This window comes from Paroedura picta, chromosome 11 (assembly GCF_049243985.1).
Source record: "Paroedura picta isolate Pp20150507F chromosome 11, Ppicta_v3.0, whole genome shotgun sequence".
Taxonomy (NCBI): domain Eukaryota; kingdom Metazoa; phylum Chordata; class Lepidosauria; order Squamata; family Gekkonidae; genus Paroedura; species Paroedura picta.
In genome coordinates, this window is record NC_135379.1 from 41,108,462 (window position 1) to 41,127,320 (window position 18,859).

Consider the following 18,859-nt stretch of genomic DNA (forward strand, 5'->3'; position numbering starts at 1 on the left):
CTGGGTCAAAGAATACTGTTTCAAGCAAGTGCCAAGAACTCTTTTTTAAAGTTGTTTATCAGTCAACAGAAGTGTCTGCTATTAGCATTAAACAACACTCCGGCAATTTGACACACAAGAAATGCTTAGTAGAGAACTTCATGGAAGCTGAACAGCATCGGAATTTATGATTCCTATACTGAAGACTGACAATCTAAGAGAGACCAATGCCCAACAACAGAGAATTCCTTTGGCCTCTTCTAAACTAATTCAGCAAAAGGCCAATACACTGAACGGACTTTGAACAGACGGGTAGAGATAGAAGGAAGGAATGGAAGCCAGAACTGTGATGCATCAGCGCATGAAGCCAGATAAATAATATGTTTTTAGGTACCAGATCAAGTGGGGTTTTTTGGGAGAGGGTTGCACTTTGTTTGCAGGATGAGTAAAAGCAACAATGATGCAAACTGTATTGTAACATTTGAGCTCTTCAGACTGAACAGCAGCACTTGATTTGCATCTCCAAATTAGCCAAGATGGGACCCATGGACCACATTTCTTGCAAGTCCCCCCACCCCCGTTTCCTGGTGCCATATTGGAATTATTCCCCAGCAGGAAGGGAGTTAGGAAGGGGTTAGTGACAGGCTCCCTCCTAGAGTTGGGACCTTGGCACAGGCACAATGCTGACCGCTTCCGACATTGTCCCCCTACTTCGTCTAGAGATTTATTCAAGGCATGAGCTTTCATGTGCATGCACCATTTCTCAGACAATGCTGACTGTGCATGCACACAAAAGCTCTCACCTTCAGTAAATCTTTGTTGGTCTGAATGGACTCAAATTTTGAGCCCCTGGACTCAAATTTTGTTGTGCTACTTCAGCCCAACACGGTTATCCACTTGCATCCACCTTTTCTAGAGTAGTACCACTCATTTCCTGCAAGCTCCAGCATAGTCTTTAAAACATAAATTATTTCCTTTACACAGACACTTACTACATGCGCCACAGGTAAAGCATCCATCATGGTAGAGATTCCCCATGGCCTGGCAAGCCTGGTTTGCGCCATAAACACCTTTGTTGCACTTCACGCAGGTCCCTTTAAAAGAAAAAAAAAGGACAGGTATAAATACAAGACATCCACGAAAGGAAGAAATGTTAGTTTGCTTAAGAATATATTTCATTCCTTTTACATCCCCTCTCAGTGAAAAGCTGCTTTTGGTGGCATACACAATACATCAAGAACAACCACAAACAACAAATATTAAAGGAGAATTGGGGAGGGGGGGAGCTTTATATACACAGTGCACTCCTGCCACGCAACTCTTTGTAACCCCCTGCAAAAAGCTGCAGGAGCAGAAAGCAGAGGTTTAACCTTTAAATGGCTCACGAACCTAGTCGGTTTGCGAACCAACCTCCCAGGTTCATGATTTGGTTTGTGTTTCAGCCATGAACCATGAACCGGACTGCAAAAACGTGTTTATTTGTTCTTAGTAGTTCAATCCTGCTTCCAGGAGAATGCAGTCATAGTTTGGAACTGGCTCAGCAAACAAGCAGACAAGTTCGAAGTTCTGCCCGGTAGCTTGGCATGAGGCTAGAGAACCCCAATTGTTTAGGCCTATCTCTGGTAATGAGCAGACCTTGTATCATTTTGTCTGACTCTTGAGAAAGGGCAAGCTGGTATAGGTGAAATACAGCATTGTGGCTCATCAATCGAAACCTACTTGTACCTGGAAAACATTAAAGAACATTCAAACCACACTCTGAAGCCATAAGTAGCTTAAATTATGTGCCTCAGCCAGGTTTCATCTTTGACTACTGGGAGACCTTTGCTGCTGGTTTGTTCTTTGAGGCCAACCTGTAAAACAAATCCTCTTTGTTATTTATAGGGATCTCTGTTCTACTTGCTCACCACAAAACTTACCTCATGGGAATGGATTCAAAGCCTTTACACTTGCTACTCTAAGAACACCTGGTAACCGAGAGAAATGACAGTAACATGCCTGAAAACTGTTTTACTTATCTGAAATGGATTCTGTTAATTTTCTCTCCTCCCTGCCAAGTATTTCCTTGGGCAACACACTGGATACAAAATTAATACTGCGCTAAACAAAAAATATATTGTCCCAGCTCTCCAAAGGTTGAACCTGCTCAACAAAAAAGTGACTCTGTTTGTCCTGCTAAAGCACATGGCTATTTCTACAACAATCCCTATTTTGAAACATTCCACTGGTTTTACAGTTTAATTCTTTTGCTCTACTGCTGGGGTAGTCAACCTGTGGTCCTACAGATGTCCATGGACTACAATTCCCATGAGCCCCTAACCAAACCCTATGAAGATAGATTGAGGGTCTTGGAATGTTCAGCCTGGAGAAAAGGAGGTTGAGAGGGGACATGATAGCCCTCTTTAAGTATTTGAAAAGTTGTCACTTGGAGGAGGGCAGGATGCTGTTTCCGTTGGCTGCAGACTCCTGAAGGAGTCTCAAAGCGGCTACAATCGCCTACCCTTCCTCTCCCCACAACAGGTAGGTGTAGTTGAGAGAGTTTTGAGAACTGTGACTAGCCCAAGGTCACCCAACTGGCTGCATGTGGAGGAGGGGTAGGGAATCGAACCCAGCTGGCTAGATTAGAGGCCGCCACTCTTAACCACTATACTAAGCTGCCTCAAAGCCCATCTCTACCAGGCATCAGCCAGCTAACGAGCAGCCAGAGAAAGATGATTCTTTTCCTCTCCCTGCCAACAAAGGCTTTTCTGTCCCATCTGTCCAGATGACAGACATAAGGAGGAAAGATACTCTGGCTTCTGCTCAAGGTCTAAGAACAATTGGGATGATGCAGTCTATCACAACAACCAGTCTGCCCTCAAACATCAGGCAGACAATCAGAAGCTTCTGAGAGTCTGCCACCAATGTACCACTAGAAAGATCTCTGCTAACTGCCCATTGGTTCAAGGCCCACAGAAAGATTGATCTCCCATGCTTTCACAAAGAAGATCAGAAAGAAGGACCAGAAATGATATCATGTTCAATTCATTCTGATGATGTCAGACTAATCTCTCCCCTCTAGCTTTTCCTTCTAGTTTTCTTTCTTTGTCTTGTCTTGTATGGAAGCCTAAGGCCAAGAGCCTGTGCCTCCAAACTGACGTAAGCTGTTTGGGGAGACTATAATTGTTCGTAGAGTGAGGTAGAAACGGTCTCTTCTGCTTACAGTGGAATACTTACAGTGGAATGTTCCTGCAGCCATAGACTGAGCTGTGACTTATCCCACAGAATCCCAGAGGGATGTTCTGCCTGTCTGCCTCTCAACTAAGAGAGACCCCAAAGGTGTGTGATTACCACTGAGCAGGCGAACTAATGGCAGCCAGGCTGTTTACAATATACCTGACTAGGCAGAGAGCCACTGTAGTATCCGAACACCTCAATTGTTAGGACTCAGACACACAGAGAAAAAAACAGATAGATGTAGAAATCCCAAGAGAAGTTACAAAACATTCACGGGCTGTTTACACTGGGGCCTATTATGCACAGCCGCTGAAACGGTGGCATGGATAACAAGGAGGAGGAAGAAGCGAAGCAAACCGATTATGCACGGGACGGAACACAACGGCGGCAAAACCCAGAGTATCCGATTATGCACGCGGATACTCTGGAGCCGCTTCTGGTTGCGCCCTGGTCCCGGGAAGCTCCACTTTCTTCCGCATCTCGCTAATGTTGCTTTTTCGGTGGCATACGTTGACTCTGCAGCCGGTTGCCGCCTGCAGCATGCATAATTGGTGATTTTAGCCGCCGCCATTCCACCACGAATGCAGACTTTCCACTCCATGTATAATGGGCCTGGATGGTACTCAGTTAACAACAGGATAATACAGTTCCTCATGTTGTGGTGACCTCCAGCCATAAAATTATGCAAATGTACTTTCACAGAAATTAAACTGAAATTGACCAATGGCGTGAAGATCCAGTGTTCATGATTGTATATAAATTGTTTTTTTTCTGGGGGGTTTCAGTTCAGCTCTGCCTCTTGTCCCACCATGCTGATCTCACTCTTTTCCACTGCTCCAGACAGATGAACTCTCTATCTTGATCTACCCCGCAAGGCTGTTGTGTAGAAGGCGCCCCCCCTGGCCAAGCTGCTTGCCCTCCCATGGTCTCTGTGAAAGGGTCGTTCGACCCCCAAAGGGATCCCGACCCCAGGTTGAGAACCACTGCCTCAGACATATTAGCTTTATATTTTATAGCTAAAAGGTGGTCTGTATGGAAGGTTGCTATTGTTTGCTGCAGGAGTATTTGCCATGAATTAGACTTATGGCAGGCTCTGGTTTTAAGATTACATATTTACAAAAAAATATGGTAATGTCCAAGATGTGTGCTACAATTCCCACCGCATCCACCATTACAGTGGCAGATTACATGTGCATTGGAAAAGTTTACAGAGGATAAGCAGGTGTCTACTTAAGCATAAACACCTAAGTATATTGCTTAATGTATTAACATTCTTTCATCTCTTATACAACTGACTTGCTCAAGCCTAGGGATAGGGTGGGAAATGCAACTAGCCTCGTGCATGGGATGTTTACGTAATGCATGTTTACTCAGAATTGTTTTATTTCTTTATTCAATTTTTATACTACCCTTCCAAAGGATTCAGGGATCAATAACAGAATAATACAATCACCGATAAAACGCAGTCAGAATTTAACATAAGTCTAAAATTAAGTAATTAAAATGTTAAAGATAAGTTAAAACCACAGCTCTTCTCCTTCTTAAGCACAGAATCTCTGAACTAAGTATATTTATGTCCAGCCATGTTAACTGTGTCCACTCGCTATTCCTGTTCCTAATAGAATATATATTCTGATTTTCCTTTTTGTTAGTCACGGACATAAATTGAACCACAAGCTAAATAAACAACCTTAAAAGCGATCCTAGTTATTGAAGCTTTGGACCTAGAATAGAAGATTCTGTCATCCTTACAAATGTAGTGAATCCATCTGTCCTATTCTCAACCCCACAACTGCATTCAACATCTGTCCCTCCCCTCCACCCTCTCCAGATTGCAATGCATTAATTCTGTTCTAATTATATCTTCCAATGTTTCACTCCTGTTTTGCTTTGGGTTTCTTGCTCATACAAGAACATACGTTGGACGCCTTAACCTCCTACCTGCACAACAGGAACAGAGCCACACTTAAAGAATGGGCGGTATAAAAATCCAAATAAATAAATAAATAAATAAAATTCAAGTAAATAAACGATAAACTTTTCTGCTGGTGAAAATGAAAGTGTCTCTGAAAGTCAGAAAAGTATTCTGTGCTGGGGAACACGGTGCATTCGTGTACAAAAGGGGCTATAGCAGGAGTAGTCAAACTGCGGCCCTCCAGATGTCCATGGACTACAATTCCCATTAGAATTCTCATGGGAATTGTAGTCCATGGACATCTGGAGGGCTGCAGTTTGACTACCCCTGGGCTATAGTAAGGACAGAAACTGGGCATGACTGAAGGGAAATACAGGCTGGATTTAACTTATGGGCATTTAACCTTTGTGCATTTCATTCAACTCTACTTTATTGACCTGTGTGTTTTCTCATCTACTGGGGGTGGGCGGGAGTGGACTGCTGATAAGGACTGAAGTTTCCCTTCACATTTGCCTTTAAGCATACATCGAAGAGGTGTGCATCACATAACCACACCTACCTAGCAAACAGAGCAAACAAACACTCTCTGTGGCACCTTGCCAAGTATATACCTGGTGGCCAACCTAGGTTTGTTAGGGAAATGTTATTCACCACTAGGATTTTGGCCTGTACACTCTGATTATCCTAACAGTAAAATAAAAATTAGGATTTTTCCTTCAACGTTTTTTTAAACATTATTATTCTCCCAAAATCATGATTGAGGAAGTGCTTACAATCCACACGTGGCTACTCAAAAGTCGTGAGTTTGCGGAAGATTCGGGAATTCCTCCTCAGAGACCCAGGGTCCCTCACACAAGAGATGTGTGGGAACTAAAATTGTAATCCATGGAGTGGCAACAAGATTCCCCTACAGTCCGTTAATTTGAATTGTGATTTATTTCTCTTCAGCACTTGAGACTTCTCAACAAATCAGCCAGCAGGAAACAGACCAAATCCACTGTCCTCCTTCCCTTTCCCAAGCAACTTCTTAAAATGAACTTTCAATATGACTCAATATCCTGTGCCAGATTATCCTCCCACCCCCCAGCCCCTCTCGGCAGGTTCTATAATAAACTCCATCTGGAAGAGCAGATGTTGTCTGCTGATGGCAATCATAGAATCATAGAATAATAGAGTTGGAAGGGACCTCATGGGCCATCTAGTCCAACCCCCTACACTATGCAGGACACTCACAACCCTATCGCTCATCCACAGTAACCTGCCACCCCCTTGATCCTTCACAGAATCAGCCTCTCCATCAGATGGCTATCCAGCCTCTGTTTAAAAATCTCCAAAGATTTGTTTAAAAATCTCCAAAAATCTCCCCACCACCTCCTGAGGAATGAACTAAACTTGAATGGGTCCAGTTCTCAGAACCATATGTTGAATGATGACAGTCAACATTCTTATGGACAGATTTAATCGATCAATCACAACCTTGTGTTACTGGTGCAAGAGCACCATAACAAGCTGTTCTCACTTTACTTTCCCACTGCCCAGATTAACTACACTTTACCCTTGCTAAAAACAAAGTTTATTTGTATATTTCACTCAAAGAACCCAACTCATTACAGCCTAGGAATGGATATGAAAATGTTTTGCTAGAGAAGAAAGACTAGGAAAAACAGACAAGCAGACCTATTAGTCCCCCACGGACTCAGAACACAGACCAGATATTCTAGCAGTTGCTACATTAGGTTTGACATCAGTTTATCACTTTAAAAAAATGCCAACCTTGAAGCACTGGCAGCAAGGTTGCAATATGAAATCACCTGTACTGTGCTGGTGCGTGGAGTTATGACCCAAGCCAAGATGATCAACTCTTATGGCTCATTCTTCAAGGCAGCCATTTAACCACCATCTTGCTCATTCATCTTTGCACTGTTCTCTGCATTGGTTTCCACACTCTTCCTATCTTTGCTAAGCTTCTTGTACTTAACTTTCAAATATTTCTAAATCATTCTCTTCTTTGTTTATAAGTTCCTCCTTGGCACCTTCAGTGTAGAGGTAACAGTCTTTTACTTACACTTATTTGCTCCCTCTCACATACCTTTTCCCTACGTGGTTTCCTACTCATGGAATGCCTTTCCATCCAATTTTCTTCCTCTTTTCATTCTGGGTTTTCATCTGATTAACATTTTCTCCTCTCATTTTCTCCACACATGCATTTTACCTTCATTTGATGGTATAAGACTAAATACAAGAAGAGCTCATTTTCCATTTTATATAGTATCTATTCATAAAAATAGACTGATTCCCAAAACACAATACATTATTAGTTTCCAAACCAAACTGCTATGACAGATAGTGGGAAGCTATACGCTAACTTTTACATCTCATTCAGGAATGTCCACTGTGCTCCACTCGTTAAACTTTAAAACTTTTAAAACAGACTGCAACCACTAAACATTCAACTGTGGTTGCCCACATGTCTGGAGAAAATGCCCTGTCCCTTTAACTGAAGTTTAATACGTGGAAATGTAGCTGAAGCTTTTTCACCGCATGTAGGTTAAGGACAACACCACCCACTAAATAAAATCCCATTAAGACTCTATTAAAGGGACTGGTTTTTTCCTCCAGGCCTGTTGGCAACCTTAATTGTAATATCTTTTATGGAGACAAATGAGCATGGCTCTCACAAGATTACACAGCAACAATAATATCAGGGATGTTACAGGAATTTCCTTGAACACAAAAAACTGGTGGGGGCAGGAATTATGCTGACGAGCCCAAACACTCAAGATTTAATGACACAGGAAATAAATGTACTACTAGCTCTTGGACAATCCTTTGGGAAGGTGAGAGGAAGTTACAAACTGCAGCTCCAGCAAAAGCAGGCCAGCTACAAGAACATTTTGATCTGTGTGTTACAACAAAGTGACACCAACAATGGGTCAGCTTGTAGTAGAGCTCACACATCCTGAGGAGTCTTCCATTTGTTAAGTTATATAGACCAAAAAGATATACAGTTTGGAGTGAACATAGTACATAACACAGACAGCAGTTCAGCTGGAAACAGGCATCAATTTTCTTAACATGACCACAGTTGTGAGTTCAGCCGAAGAACATTTATTGCCAGCAACATTCAGCCAAAGTTCTGTCTGAAAATCGTTACGTGAAAAATGCCAAACCACAATGAGATTAAAATCCACAGCCTAAGAAGAAAGCTGGAATAGATTAGGAAGCTCTTCTTCTAGTCCAAGTAATCCTCTCTCTGGTAGAGTTAAGGTTATCGATATCCAGGCAGGGCCAGGAGTTCTCCGAGAATTATATTTTCACACTACAGAGATTGGTTCTTTTGGAGAGAGTGGCAGAAAGTAGACGCAGGGGTGGCCCAGCTGTGGCTCTCCAGATGTCTATGGACTACAATAACCGTGAGCCCCTGCCAGCTGGGTAATTGTAGTCCATGGACATCTGGAGAGCCATGGTTTGGCCACCCTCACCTCTGTGATTTAGCACAGAGTAGGAAAAAGCAGAGCCCCTGTCCTCAGGTACCACCCCAAATCTCCAGTAATTTCGCAAGCCAGACTTGGCACTGCGAGGCAGAGAACAGACTTCTTTTGACCTTTTCCAGGTAAAAAAAAAGTGTCCTGGTGCTTTTGCCTGATCATGTGGCTGAAAAGGAGCGCTCACGACTGGAGCTTCTCTCAGTTTGCAGAAGTCAGCAGAGAATACAGACCGCAGTGTCTGAACACAGGCAAAGACTCACTGAGAGGGTAACAAAATGAGGCCAAAGCAAACCCAGTTTCAGGGGTGGCCAAACTGTAGCTCTCCAGATGTCCAAGGACTACAACTCCCATGAGCCCCTGCTATATGAGAAAAAGATGGAAACAAAAACATTTCACTAGACTTCTCCTCAGACACGTAGGACATAGAAACATCCCCCCACTGTACGCGTGGCCCAAGGAAGTGAATCAGTCAAAGGGGCAAACTGTGCCTACCGCAGGCATTCAGAGAAACTGGCCAGCAGCAGCATTGCTAGAAGAAACTGTTCCCTCTTTTCCATAAAAGGACAAAGCATGCTTCTCTTGAAATTTAGCAGAAGGGTTTGACATGCCATCCACTTCGCTTCAGCCCCGAGCAGAGAGACTGCACACTCCTAGGCTCACAGCTTTCTCGGAGGATTAACATGCGCATCTTCGTGGGCCGCCATGACTGCAAGGAATCATTTTAACCGCTCTACCCACCCGCCAACCCACCTGCCTTGGGCAGCTGTCGGTCTAGTACAGGGGTCCGTGGGAGTTCTTAAGGGGGTCCATGGCAGCTCGGAAGTGGCATGGTATGGGGGTGTCTAGGCTGTCTTCTCAGCTCCTACTCTTCTTTCCGGCAGAGTGGCCCCAGAAGTAGTAGCGGAGGGGGAGGGAGCAAAAGGAGACCTAAGGGTGTGCGTAGTGATGTCACTTCTAGAGGGCATGGCCAGCTGACATCACTTCCAGGGCTCCTCAAAGTCTGAAAAATTATTTCAGGAGCTCCACCATGGTCTAAAGATTGAAAAAGGCTGATCTAGTATGTCTGCCACAATTACAGGCATGCTATGACAGGGCACCTCAGCCTGCCTACCCATCACCCCTGTAAAATGCTTACTAAGGGACAGCCATTCTGGACAGAGAGGGCTAGCAATGACATTCATCCGGTTTTGTCACAATGTGCTCTTCAATGAAGTTCTACAACTCTGTCCCTGTAATTCTTGTTTCTGAGCAGAGGAGACTCTGCCTTGCACCCTGTGCCCTCTGTAATTTCCCCTTAGGGCCACTGGCAGGGGGGGGGATCACCTCTTCAGAAGTCATAGGCTGTCACTCAGGGGAGCTCACACTGGGACTTGCTGTTGGTGTTTATGGTGCCACTGAACTTCTGGTTTCTTCAGCTGCAAAGCAGAACAGACGTCCAGGGGGCATCTTGAATATTGACTATGCAGGACTTCTTTCTCTAACCCTCTCTATCCTATGCATAATCTTATAATCCTCCATCATGTCACCCCTTCATCTTATCGCAGGGATTTCTCCAGAATTTTCTCCAAGTAAAGAGCCCTTACCTCTTTAACCTTTCTTCATAGGGACCAAGTTCCATCTGCTTAATCATTTTAGCTGCCCTTTTTCCAATGCTATAATATCTTCTATGAGTTGCAGTGATGGGAACTGCAGACAATATTCCAAATGCGGCCACACCATAGAATTATACAGTGGAATTACGATATTGGCTGATTTGTTTTTAATTCCCTTCCTTATAATCCCCAGCCAGGCACCTGCCCTTTGTTATTGCAGGCGTGTACAATTCATTCATTTGTTTATTTACAATCACTGACCAGCATCAAAACGTAGATAAAACCACAGTAACATTGTTAAGTTAACAAGCAAATCACATCAGCCAAGGATTTCCGCACTCTACGGGCAATATAACAAAACTTGGCTACTGTATAAGAAACTGAATTATCTTTATTTGCAAGTAATATGTTAACAGATCATCAGAATAGCCAGAGAACCACAGCAACAAAGGTGAAATGTGACTACTGATATTTGGGTAAAAACCACAATGCAGCAGAATATGTGTAATTGATTCAGTTACACTTGAACCACAAGGACACAGTAGGTCCTTCATAGGCACATGCTGGAATCTTCCACTAAGCAGTGCTAATGGAACTGCATTGAAACGAGCTCTTGAACAAGCCCATCAGAATTTAGCAAGGGGCAGGCGTGCACAAAGTCGACATCTTCAGTGAGTTATCTACCACAACTCCACAACTCCTAGATCTCTCTCTCTCTCTTCTGGCCTGTTTCTGCAAGTTTGGACCCCAGTGATATATATGAGTTTTTGCTCCAATGTGCATTACTTTGCACTTGCCCACTTTGAACCTCATTTGTCACATTAGCGCCTCTTTGGCCAGCCTTGAAAACCTCCCTGGTTCTCGCCGCCCTGAGCAACTTAGTGTCATCCACAAACGTAGCCACCGCACCACTTACTCCAAACCCCAAATCATTCATGAACATTCCCCTGTTGCGTCCATCACCCACGGGATAAAGCTATAAGAGAACTCCAACCAGAGCCACAGTGGGGAGCAGGAGAAATTGGGGGATAACATTCTGGACCCCTGGATCACCCTGTGATCACCTTGTGTTCAGGATGAGGGGTTTGGGTCTGCGTGGGGCAAAGGGAATTCTCTCTGCAGACCCACAGAGCAGCCCTAACTATTACTACATGGTTCCGCAGCTAATAGTCATCCTTCTACTTGAGTACTCTTGGCCATGTATATCTAAAAACAAAGAGTCTTGCGGTTCCTTAAAGTCTAACCAATTTACACTGCAAACCGTGCAGTGGGTTTAGACTGCAGTAACTCTGCACAGTTAGTGCCATGCCTAAGGGGAGGGGGGAAAGCCACTATCCAAACACCACCCTCAGCTTATATGTGAGGCAATAAGGTTTTCCAGCATTTTGTGGTGAAATTGGGTGCCTCGGCTTATATGCAAGTATATACAGTACATACGATTGCCCTCTGAATATGACTACTCCATGGAAAGTTCTTGTAAGTGTCCAGAAACAGCGTTCCCTCCCCCTGGCACTTACCCAGTTCTGAGGAGCCAGTAGCGCTGGGTGACCTACTTCAGCTTCTGCCACCAGCTGGCCGCACTTGGGTGGCAAGGACTTTGGGTGAAGGGCCAAGATGAGCAGAAGGTGGGACAACACCAGCAAGGTGTGGCTGTGCAATGATGGGAACCAGGAGAAAGAAGGAATGGGAGAGGCTTTTGAAGAGGGGAAATGACAGGCTGGAGAAGATGGAAGGATGACACTCAATTAGCTGGGAGGCCAGTCACTGAAAGGTCTTGGGACATGCCAATGGGAGCCTGGGAAAGTCCCACCCTGAGTACTTCATCATAAGGCCTGCCCAAAGACAGCTAAGAGGAAAGGAGACCAGGTCTTGTCTTCAAAGCCAGAGAATAGACAGAGGCCAGGAAGAGAGGGACCCAGGACAAGGCATGGCTCACAGGCATGCTGGAAAAATAGAATCTGGTAAGAGAGCCCCCCCCCCCCAACTCTGTCCCCTGACCAGCAAAGTCTGACAGTAAAGTTGTATCAGACAAGCCACTGTAAGGCCGTCCCCCTAATCCCCATCCTGGCGAGGCGGTGAGCAACTAGTGGTCGACCACATCAAATGTGGCTGACAGGTCTAAAAGCACGAGGATAACCAAACCACCCTGATACAGCTACTGTCAGAGATCACCCATCAAGGCCACCAGCACGGTCTCCACCCTGTGGCCAGGACGGAAGCCCAACTGGTATGGGTCAAGGACCGAAGCTTCTTCCAAGAATGCCAGGAGCTGGTCCATGTGGAGACCACGCTGGGCCATACTCTCAACCACATTATTCAACATCTATATGCGCCCTCTGGCCCAGCTGGTCCGGAGTTTGGGGCTAATATGCAGATGACACCCAGCGCTATCTCCTGATGGACGGTTGGCCGGACTCCCCCCCAGAAACATTTGCCAGTTGTTTGAAAGCAGTGTCCGGATGGCTCAAGCAGAGTCACCTGAGACTCAACCGCTCCAAGACGAAGGTCCTGTGGCTGGGTGGATCAGGAAGTGAGCTTATCCTCCCTGTGTGTGGCTCTACCTTCCTCCAGGAATTTGGGGATAATCGTTGATGCCCTTTTATCTATGGAGGTTCAGATCATGAGAGTATCCCAAGTGGCATTTTATCTTCTCTGCCAAGCAAGGCTACTAACATCCTACCTGTCCCCAGAACACCTGACCACTGAGATCCATACCACGGACACTTCTAGATTAGACGGTCAATAAATGTATTATAAATAAATAAATACTGGCGGAAACTACATATAGCCTTCAAATCAAACATGCTTCATAAGACTCATCCGAACCCCAAGAAGAAAATAAGGATATGCAAAGCCCAAAAACAAGGTCTTATCCTCACTACCACAAATACTGTATATAAAAACGTTTTCTTAAAGAGCTACTATCAGGCACCTCACATTTGCAGTAAACAACTCCAGAAATAAAAGCATTACTTCACAAATAACAATCTATGTGTCTGCCAGCAATATCACGGCATTTACCACATTCACCCAAGTGGTAACACAAACTACTTTAATTTTAGGCAGTGACAAGATCCATACACCCTTCAGCGGGGTGGGGGGCGGCTTGCAATGTTAGACAAGCCATCCATTCCGATATGCTATCCACCCTTCTGGCCAACTCTCCAGCTGTGACCCATCCTAAGAAAAGTATCTTCTATGGTGACGACCCTTTAACTGCTGTGCTGCTGCCTCAAGCATCAGTCATGCAAAATGGAACATACCTTTCTTGTTGCATCACATAATCCATGCATCTCTGTGAAACTGACCAAGCTCCAAAAGAATGCTGGCAAAGCAGTGTTTAATTCAGCCGCAGATCTAGATTGCTGGGAGGGTTAGTTGTTGCCATCCATAAAAGTAAAGGTAAAGGTATCCCCTGTCTAAGCACCGAGTCATGTCTGACCCTTGGAGTGACGCCCTCTAGCGTTTTCATGGCAGACTCAATACGGGGTGGTTTGCCAGTGCCTTACCCAGTCATTACCGTTTACCCCCCAGCAAGCTGGGTACTCATTTTACCAACCTTGGAAGGATGGAAGGCTGAGTCAACCTTGAGCTGGCTGCTGGGATTGAACTCCCAGCCTCATGGGCAGAGCTTTCAGACTGCATGTCTGCTGCCTTACCACTCTGCGCCACAAGAGGCTCTGTTGCCATCCATACAACGCACAAAAAGACAGAACCTCAGTTCCGTATCCAAGACACAGGAGCCAATATCCAACAAGGATAAATACAGCTACCGGGCAGTGACTTGCAGGGTTAGATCTTCCGGAAATGCTACATGTCACAATTGAATTCAAGGTAGCTTCAAGATATGTGCCTCTAGCAAGCCATTTGGTTTCCCTCTCTTCCTCAGCATCTCTGTTGTACCCTTCTGATTACTGAGTCCAGTGCAGGGGTAGTCAAACTGCGGCCTTCCAGATGTCCATGGACTACAATTCCCATGAGCCCCTGCCAGTGAATGCAGGAGCTCATGGGAATTGTAGTCCATGGACATCTGGAGGGCCGCAGTTTGACTACCCCTGGTCCAGTGGCTCCTTTAAGAGCAACAAAGATGTATTCAAGGTGTGAGCTTTCGACTGCAAGCACTCTTCCTCAGACTGCTTCAGACCAACCCGGCTACCCACTTGAATCCTTCTGATTACTGTTAACCTTGTCCTAACCCTAACCCTTGCTACTCTCATTCCTGCCCTAATGAACCAAGTCTAATGACTTCACTGCAAATAACATTCACAACGTTAGAAAAGCCCACTTGCAGTACAATTGTAAACAGAATTTGAGTCCAGTGGCACCTTTAATACCAACCAAGATTCGTTCAAGGTGTTTTTTGTCTGTCGGTCTTAAAGGTGCTACTGGACTCAAATTTTGTTGTGCTAAAGACCACAGGAGCCTCTTGTGGCGCAGAGTGCTAAGGCAGCAGACATGCAGTCTGAAAGCTTTGCCCATGAGGCTGGGAGTTCGATCCCAGCAGCTGGCTCAAGGTTGACTCAGCCTTCCATCCTTCCGAGGTCGGTAAAATGAGTACCCAGCTTGCTGGGGGGTAAACGGTAATGACTGGGGAAGGCACTTGTAAACCACCCCGTATTGAGTCTGCCATGAAAACGCTAAAGGGCGTCACCCCAAGAGTCAGACATGACCCGGTGCTTGCACAGGGGATACCTTTACCTTTACCTTCTTACTTAAGACCAACAGGGCTATTGACTTGAATCTAATTGTACACAGACCCTGGATTTAGAAGGAGGTAACTCTGAAGAGAACTATTTATTTATTTATTTATTTATTTATTTATTTATTTATTTATTTATTTATTTATTTATTTATTTATTTAATTATTTAGTTATTTAATTATATTTATATACCGCCCTCCCCGGGGCTCAGAGCGGTTTACATAATAACATAAGAACAATACATGGAACACTATAAAGCACTCTTAATTTTTTTTAAAGACACCGAAACTCATATATAGAACAAAAGCCAAATCGGGGGGGGGGGGAATAATGAACTGAAAAGTGTTAGTGGCTGAATTAGTTAGCCTTTGTAGGGCAATAGTATAGAAACCTGGTGAATAGGTCTTACTGAATGGCATGATACAGAAGTGCCGAGGAAATTCACACAAAGGGACAAGAGAATGCATCATTTTCAGACAAGAAATCATCTTTTCCAGGTCTTTTAATTTACTGGGATCGTATTTCTCCATTAGTGAAGCTGGCTGAGAACTCACCATGGGCTTTTACAGTACTCCTTGCATGAGTTTCTCAGCATCCATAGACCATACCACAAGGGGAATGTACCTTTCCTTGCCTACCTACTCTGAAAATAACTGGCCACTGGCTGATAGAACATCTCAGCTACACAAATGTTCAACCTGCACTGATCTCAGATCAGCTGGCAATCAAAGGATCAACATTTGGAGAATTAAAATTTTTTCAAAGGAGCTGGAATTCACGACTCGCTTGGAGAAACATCTAGCTACAAGTCCCTTTAGTACAGAATGCAGTTCTTGATATTCAGTAACTTTTGGCAGCTGTAGCCAACAGATACTTCCCTCCAGATACAAATTAAGGTGCAAGGTCTGTATGTCTGTCTGTCTGTCTGTCTGTCTGTCTGTTTGTTTTGTTTGTGGGGCTCCCAAAGTTTAAACATTCTGCAAGACCGTAAACATGTTTTCTTTTCACAGTACTGCCACTTTAAGAAAGCAACTACATTTTCCATGCCCCTACATGCAACTACATGAGAGACACCATAAACTAGAGAGAAAGATTTACTCCTCAAAGTGATTGACTTCTCAAAACAACAGTGTTCCCTTCCCACTCCCTTCCCTGGGTCCAAGACAACCTGGCATACATGGATTTGCAAGGAGAGGGAGCATGCGCAACTACTCTACATATTTTTCTACTTTCTGCTGCCAGCGCACATTTGTGTGCATCTAAAAGCAGAATTTTCCATCAGCCTCCAATCAGTGCGCGTTTCTTCTTGCATCTGTGCTATCAGCCATGAATTTATCATGAAACACAGACATTCTGCCGTGACAAAGTTTTTTTAGATGCAAGGTTTGGTTTTACAAGGAGGGAAAAAAGCAAAGTGACAATCTAGATTCTTGAGAATCTGGGTAGAACAGCAGTGATATTTCAGGAGGAAAAGAGAAACAAGTAACCACTTTGGGTTCTAGGGCATCTTGTCCCTGCACAAAGATCTCTCTGTTCCCTTCAACATCATGTGGAAAGTAAATGCTCGGTTGCTGAACAAGGGAACCTTTGGGAGTCTAGCTGGACTGAAAACATGCTTTGTAAGCAATGCCTTGGCTCTTATCAGAGTTGGTTTGTTCGTCATAAATCATAAGAAATGTTACCACCGGAAAAAGCCCGCCGCCACTGAGGCCCACAAGTCAGAGGTTTTACCGCTGACAGTAACAAAGCCCAATCCTTCAAAATATTTCAAAATGTCAGTCTTACCCACCAAAAAACAAAAAAAAACTTCATTTTGTTTTCCGGGTTCTGAAGCTCTCACATTTATTACAGTGCAGATCCTTGTAAATCATCATATTTCTAAAGATTAAACAACAGTTATTTCTGAGCAAAAATCAAGGATTGAATACAACTGACAGGGAACATTTGACCTCCATGGTAGGCTGTGAATGACAGTTTTATTAACAAAAGTGTTTATCTGGGACTGTAACTTGCCCATTGCCAAGTGATGGGCAGCAAGTAGCAGTTGCCCCCTTAATCATGGAATGAACAAGCCCAAAAAGTCAGCACAGGCCACCAAAGTGGCTTGCTTGGCTACCTCAATGTTTATTCAAATACCACTGTGGCATTATGGCAAAAAGGAGACCCCTTCATCCCGCTAGGGCCCACTGCATTTTTTAGTGCAGCGGGCTTAACTACTAGTTCACGATATAAGCTTTTGTATGCAAGCGCACTTCTTCAGACATCTGATGATAAAAGTTTATCCTTATCCATTGTTCCTCTTAATAGTTGTGAAACAGCCCTGGGGGTGGAGAGTGTCCTGGCTGTCCAAGTTGGAATAGGACCAATCAGGACCAATGATTGTCCTTGCACCTACAGCTCCCATCCTGGCTGCATGGAGAGGAGTGGAGAATCAAGCCTAGTTCTCCATATCAGAATCCCAAATTCTTAACCACTACACCACACTGGCTCTCAATGGAACCACTGTTTCAAAACCACTTGGTTAGCATCCTATTTTCTTCCAAGTTCAAGGTGCTGATTCCTGCTTTTAAAGCTCACCACAATCCGGTATATTTGAAAGACTGCATCTCTGTAAATGAATGTCATCGCCGAGTACATTCCGCTGGCCCACTTATACTTGTGGTACTCTGTCATCGCAGACCTATACGTCCTTGTGTTGCTCAAGCCAAGGCATTCTTGGACATACCGATTTATGGAGCGGCTGAGAGGGCACCTTCAACCCCTATCTTTAGGAAGGAATGTTAAACTATTCTTTTTCAGAGAGCTTTCAGTGAAGGTTGCTTAAGTTAAGGCATCCATAAGGCCATAAAATACCTTGTTAATTCAGACTACTTATTTGCAGATAAGCAGATCCCGTTTTTGTTTAACGGTATGCCCTTTGTCTGCAAGAATGTTGTGAAGCTACTTTGAATCCCTTGAGAAAGAACGTAAAAATAAAAGTGGTATCTGTACTCTGCAAATAAGAGGCTATCATTGAGAGCATACTGGCTCACCAAGAGTCACAGTATCTGAGGAACTATGCTTGTACATAAAAAACATATATCTTAAATAAAACTTTGTTGATCTTAAAGGTGCCACTGGACCCAATCTTTGCTTAAGATCTGCCCAGAGAGTGAAAAATCTGAACCAAGAGCTTACTGAGTCACAGCTCAGTCTATGACTACAGGATCACACCAACTTATTTTGAAGTTAAGACTTGTTCTGCCACATGAACCATAAAACTACTGACAATCCCTGGGCCAGCAGGCCTTGCCACTTAAAACTGAAGCTCTTGCATGCTCCACCTACTTTCTGCATCAAGAATTGCCAACTCTGGGTTAGAAAATGTGGAGATTTCGGGGGTAGATTCTGCAGAGGGAGTGGTTTGAGGAGAGGGGGGGGTCACAGTGGGGGTATAATGCCATGAAACCCACCTTCCAATTATCTTTCCCCTTTTCCAAATACATCTGCAGTTTAATATTTACATCAACCTAAGTGCAATTATGCTCTTGCTACTATTTCTCTACTACACATTAAGGACATTTCCAAATTATATTATGAGCTCTTGGCAGTAAGAATAGCATGAAGTTTCAATCCTAGTATTTGATCATTTTTCAGTGGCAAGGCTGAAAGAAAAACAAAACCTAGATATCAAGTTGCTCAGCCACTGATAATATTAATAGTATCCTTGGGAAAATAGTTATATTTATTTATTAGTAGCAAGCTTTTCCATTTGAAGCTTGAGGGGGATCATACAATATCTTTTTATAGTCCTTTTTCACTGAGATTGAAGCTGGATTTCAAAACGTGCAAAATATTGTGTAAAATACCTGCAAGATCATATCTATTATTCCAAAATATCAGCAGAGCCTCTAACAAGGGCCTCCAACAGGTAGCTCATGAGCTACCAGTGGCTGCTAAGTAGCTTGCGCATTCCCCAGAAGATCCAGA

At 44.0% G+C, this 18,859-nt stretch overlaps 1 protein-coding gene across 1 annotated transcript in view; it reads right to left on the reverse strand.

The window, feature by feature from the left end:
- Positions 1-18,859, reverse strand: part of LIMD1 (LIM domain containing 1) — a 48,728-nt gene that overhangs the window by 20,603 nt on the left and 9,266 nt on the right. The window contains exon 3 of the mRNA XM_077302868.1: positions 972-1,073. Within this exon, the coding sequence (XP_077158983.1) occupies positions 972-1,073 (102 nt within the window). The remainder of the gene's footprint in view (positions 1-971; positions 1,074-18,859) is intronic.